This window comes from Chaetodon auriga, chromosome 5 (assembly GCF_051107435.1).
Source record: "Chaetodon auriga isolate fChaAug3 chromosome 5, fChaAug3.hap1, whole genome shotgun sequence".
NCBI classification, from domain to species: Eukaryota; Metazoa; Chordata; class Actinopteri; order Chaetodontiformes; family Chaetodontidae; genus Chaetodon; species Chaetodon auriga.
Genome location: NC_135078.1, coordinates 21,645,921 through 21,651,260, shown reverse-complemented (window position 1 = coordinate 21,651,260; position 5,340 = coordinate 21,645,921). Strand labels below are relative to the sequence as shown.

At 42.2% G+C, this 5,340-nt stretch overlaps 1 protein-coding gene and 2 non-coding genes across 3 annotated transcripts; 2 read left to right on the top strand and 1 right to left on the bottom strand.

The window, feature by feature from the left end:
• The first annotated feature begins 852 nt into the window (after window positions 1–852).
• Window positions 853–925, top strand: trnak-uuu (transfer RNA lysine (anticodon UUU)). Its single transcript has one exon. It is a non-coding gene; the product is annotated as a tRNA-Lys (tRNA).
• A 252-nt stretch (window positions 926–1,177) lies between these two features.
• trnak-uuu (transfer RNA lysine (anticodon UUU)) lies at window positions 1,178–1,250 on the bottom strand. The gene has a single exon. It is a non-coding gene; the product is annotated as a tRNA-Lys (tRNA).
• A 31-nt stretch (window positions 1,251–1,281) lies between these two features.
• gatc (glutamyl-tRNA amidotransferase subunit C) lies at window positions 1,282–4,724 on the top strand. Its single transcript, XM_076731875.1, has 6 exons — window positions 1,282–1,760; window positions 2,773–3,078; window positions 3,175–3,225; window positions 3,820–3,989; window positions 4,086–4,189; window positions 4,334–4,724. Exons 2-6 carry the CDS (start codon window positions 2,860–2,862, stop codon window positions 4,393–4,395), a joined length of 606 nt encoding a protein of 201 aa, XP_076587990.1. The 5' UTR covers window positions 1,282–1,760; window positions 2,773–2,859; the 3' UTR covers window positions 4,396–4,724.
• Window positions 4,725–5,340: the final 616 nt, after the last annotated feature.

Genomic DNA, 5,340 nt, shown 5'->3' with positions numbered 1-5,340 from the left:
TTGCAGTGTGCATTTTACTAAATTCAGTCACACTGAAGTCAGACAGGTAAGTCAAGTGATGTTATCTCCAGTGTCGGTTTCCCTCTTGGAAATATCTCAACTATGTGGCACCATCTACAGGTCAAAATGTTAAGTTTTACACTTTTGTGTGACCAAATACCAGCAAAACAAAACATTCCTATTCACCTCAGCCAGTCTTTGCTTACTGCTCATTAGCAAATGTTAGCATGCTAACACAGTAAACAAAGATAGTGAACATGGTAATCATTCATTTACACCCGCTGAACATCGCCATCGTCACTGTAAACATATTAGCATGCTGTGGCTAGCATTTAGCTCACAGTGCTAACTCACAGAGCTGCTAGCATGGCTGAAGAAAAGCAACAACAGACAAGCTGTCGCTCCAACGGGATCCTTCAGATTAGGTCTCTGATGTTTCACTAACTCATCAGTATACACTGACAGCAAATATCACCAGCAGGATGTGTATCAACATGTGCTGAAACAGTATTTAATAGTAGCTGACTAAGATAGATATAAACCGGCAAAAATGTAGACAGACAGCATGTTGAAAGGACTATTGTAATACGTGATAGTGGTCATTGTACGAAATACTTTAATAAGGGTTTGAAATCTTGAAGATTTTAGAGTAAGTAGTCGACTACATGCAGCGCTATCCTTAAAATTATGGAATTAGGAAAGACCTTGACATAGTGTCAATAAAGTTAAGGGCTGTTAATGTTAAATTAGTGCCATTGGTGTGGTGTTGTGCTGCCTGTATGGCAGCGCAACTAAGCTTTGTTATTGCTGACTGAGAAGAATGAGTTATTGCCTGCAGGATGACTGGTACGAGCCCGGATAGCTCAGTCGGTAGAGCATCAGACTTTTAATCTGAGGGTCCAGGGTTCAAGTCCCTGTTCGGGCGTACAGTTTTTCAGCCGCGCAAGCTACATCAAAACATTTCCATGTTTTAAAAGCCATCTGCAAATATCTGCCTATTATCGCAACCACCATACTTTGATAATCGAGTCCCGTCCTTCTGTAACTCCTCAGTGACGAAGGATTACCTCAAGGTGCCAGACCCTCTGCGGTTACATGTTAGGGAAGGTGGAACCATGGTCAGTTTGCCAATAATGAAGGAATTTTGTTGGTTGCGAGAATAGGGAGAAAAAGTAGACGCCCGAACAGGGACTTGAACCCTGGACCCTCAGATTAAAAGTCTGATGCTCTACCGACTGAGCTATCCGGGCTCGTGTGAAGTTCTTCCCAAGGTGGCAACTCATTCTTCATGATGAGGGAACAAACTTGGTTGTGAGAGTACTGACACATATCGGCTTCTACTGATTTCCCAAGGTTGCACCGAACACCGTTAACAACCATAAACCTTATTGACACTATGTCAACGGATTTCTGTCTATATTTTAAGGATAAGCCATGTAATCGACTTACACTGATTTCATAACTATCATGTATTACAACAGTGCGCTAGCGCTAACGGCAGTGTGCGTCATAGGAAACGCAACGCCCGTTCGACAATGTTATGAGTGTCTTTCAAAGATGTTATGCTTCATGTGTTTGCTGCGGAAGTATTTTAAAACACCCTCATTGTATCTTGACTGAAATGAATCCGTCTGATGTCTGCCTGGCACCTAAGCGAAGAAGGAAGTACGTGGACGTGAACCCTCTTGCTTCAGCTCGTCCTGCATCCTGTTGGGTAGCAACAGGAAGTCATTAGCTACACACGAGCTAGGTTTTCCCCAGCGATTCCCTGATTGTCGACCCCAACGCGGGACTATCCCCGGTCGGCACTCTCCCGCTAGCCAGACTATCGAGCCCACCGACATATAACGGAGCTAGTTATCTTTTTTTATGTTAGTTTTTTGTTACGTACAAGTGTATTTGACATATAATTAGTGACATATTGTTTCAAATACACCTACAGTATGACCATTAGCCTATGAATTGACTTTGTCGTTACGTTTTAACAAGTGGTGGATAAATCCTCTTTCCGTTTCCGGTCAGTTAACGTCACATCACAGATACTCTTGAGTTCGCCATGCCTCTTTTCACCAGGTGAAAAGGTTACACACATGTTCTCCTGGCATGGGTGGAATTGGAGGGGTTAAATACTTTATGGTTCCAATCCTATGGGGAAATTGGTGTAAAAATCGTTCCCATATGGAAGCTTTTGTTTTGTTTTTGGTCGCTTGGTTTGGTCGCTTTCCGTTTCCGATAATTGTAGGCTACCCTCTTTCCGTTTCCGTTAACAACATTGCTAACTTGTACCGCAGAGCTAACGAAAACTCCGGACCATTCTATAACTCCCGACCATTTATGCGTGTAGATTCTATAACTCCCGACAATTTATGCGTGTAGAAAAGAGCGAACAACAACTCCGGACTAGCAAACCAGTCCTATTACTGGCCAAGAACGTCCTGTTACTGGCATTACTGCCGCTTCGACTGGCATACTCCGCCGTCGTTTTATCCAGTAGTGTTATTCTTACTGGAGTGGTGTTAAGAAATAATACGTGTGCCAATACATAATATATGCTATAAATGACACGAATACGTGAAATATAATCAGGGGGCAGTGTATATATATGATAATACGTGAAATATAATCCGGCGGGATAGATCGTCTAAACCACCTGGGGCTACGCGTCCGTGAGCGAACTCAGTTGGGAGTCTCCGTCTATCTACCTCCCCGATTCCCTGATTACGCGTCCGTGAGCGAACTCAGTTGGGAGTCTCCGTCTATCTACCTCCCCAGCATGTCCTTCCTGGTGAGTGATATTTAGAAAATGCGACACCGTTCTTACACAACTCGGACATAACTGCCTCGCTAAATGTGCTGAAAATGTCAGTGTTTTGCCTCACTGTTAAACGCACATGCTGCGTCGCGTCACTCAATATCACTCGGCCTTCATGTAGCCTGTTAGCATCGTTTGCTAACAGGCTACATGAAGGGTACCAGGTAACAAACGTGAACTTCCAAAGAAGAAGATACAGCAGCTGCCAAAAGGGCCAAGTCACAAGCGTAACGCATCCTATGAGCTCCCAACCACTTAACTCTAAGGTAAATGATTATTGTTTCAATTGCAGTCGGTTTATTCAGCAGCCAGTGCAGAACATTGACTTGTCGGTCTTGTTTATTGGTTGTCTCTCCTGATAGATACCACCGTTTCCAACATGGGAACCAGTACCAGAGGACCAACTTCCGCAGGTAATACCCTCATGACTGGGTGAATGTGAGCACAATACAGTGCTTGCAGGGTGTTAAGTACTGCATAATGCCTTGAAATTCATGTTGGATTTTAGACATTTAGTTGAAAGCCCCTGACTCTGTGTAGATTCTATTATGCTTTGCTTGATGTGATCTTTCCTCCTGTTCATGTTGGCCATTAAAAGATTCCTTCCTAATGCAAAATGTATTCGGGTTTATCTGTAGCAGTCTGATCATGTGAATATCTGATAAAATTAGTATTAGGACCATATTTCCACAGTGTTTCCTTGCAGAGCTGCAGCAGAGGAGTAGCTACACAAGGAGGAAGTTTCTTGTTTAAAAAGTCTTTTTGTTTTGAAGGACATCAAGACAAAGTCACACAATGACATCAGTAAAACAAAACATTACAAAACAGAAAAGATTGCCAAAGATCAAATGATGGCACAGGAGTCATGACAGTGTTTTGTCATTAGATATTTTAAAGGATGTAATGACTTTATTCAGTGGCTGGTTACAGTTTAAGGCGTCTTTAAGTGATGGTGGGAGGAAAGTGACACACACAAGTTTCTAAGAAGCACACCGTCCATTTTACAGCCTGCCCAAATCCCTGCTGACCTGGTGGACAAACTGGAGCGACTGGCCTTGGTCGACTTCCGCAACAAAGAGGGACTGGCCTGTTTGGAGAAAGCGATAAGATTTGCAGATCAGCTTCATGTTGTGGACACGTCGGGGGTTGAACCGATGGATTCAATTCTGGAGGACAGGTGTGGTACAGACAGTCATGAAAACAGCTTGTTTACACCTGGGTCTGTTCATCACAGTTATAACCAGTTGTGTTTTATGCGTGCATGCACACTCAGGGCATTAAGCCTGAGGGACGATGCAGTGACAGAAGGGGACTGTGCTGAGGAGCTGCTCGAGCTCGCCAAAAACACAGTTGAAGAGTATTTTGTGGCTCCACCAGGTAAGAAACAAAGCCTGAGTACAGTTATGTTTAAACATTAGTGTGACTTTTATGACTGGTTGCAGATTATTGAGATAAGTGACTAAAATGAAAGCTTATTGTTTTATTGTAGCTGGTTGACTGATGTTTATTGTGTTACTGCAGGAAATATTCCTCTACCGACGAGGGAGAAGAGGGTGGCCATGCTGAAACACTCAGAGTTCTGATGTTTAGGAATTCATCCTTATTATTTATTGTTCATTTTTCATTCGGGAACCTGTTGTGTACATTAAAAACCTGCTGGTGATGCATTCAGATTTGTATTTTTCCTGTTTCATTTGTCACCAAGGGCTGGATACCATTTTAGTTTCAGTACTGTTTTTTTAAAAGTGTGAGTGAGCAGTGTGATGGCAGCCTGTGCAGTGACGACATTCAGTACGACACAGTGTAAGCTCCATTGTTTTGATCTGTGATTGACATCTTTATGTGTCCTGGTGTCATTGTGGCATTGTTTAACTTAAACTAAAAATAAAAACGTATTGTTTTCTCTCTCTCACTCTTTTTCTGCTTTCCATAGAAAACATGTAAAACAAGTAAAACATATGTACACACATGAAGAGTATTGACATCACCTATCGCTCACTCACATACCACCTTAACAGCTGTAAACAAGTATGAGCCAATTACCACCTTTACACCAAAATGATCAACCAGGGCAAGAATTCATGAGCACACAGCTGCGACTTTCATGGCCAGAAGTAGATGCATATGGACAAACTATATATTGCAACCATTCACCTCTACATCTATGTGACCACCCCTCATATATATTGGAAATACCTTACTGGGTGATAATCATCATCATCATCATCATCATCATCATCATCATCATTGTAAAGTTATCACTCAAGAGTCACAATGTAAGAAAACATATTCTTTTTAAGTATGTGGCAAAATGTAATGATTCAGCTTTTCCCACATAAAACTAAACAGACCTTTTAGAGTCTGTATTCTTTTCCGTTTCCTGAAACTCATAAACATGTCTTTGGGCAATCTCGGTAAAGCTCACACAGTTGCTGCATCATTTTTGGAGAATAGAAAACGAAACTTAGCGACTGAAAACAGAAAACGAATGTTAAATGAAGGGGGGCGTGTCGAGCAGCTGAGGCAGC

Coding starts and splice junctions, on each gene's coding strand:
- gatc (XM_076731875.1), top strand. CDS start 2,860: ATGTCAGTGTTTTGCCTCACTGTTAAACGCACATGCTGCGTCGCGTCA. Junction 3,226..3,819: donor CAGAGGACCAACTTCCGCAG/GTAATACCCTCA, acceptor TCCATTTTACAG/CCTGCCCAAATCCCTGCTGA. Junction 3,990..4,085: donor GATTCAATTCTGGAGGACAG/GTGTGGTACAGA, acceptor ATGCACACTCAG/GGCATTAAGCCTGAGGGACG.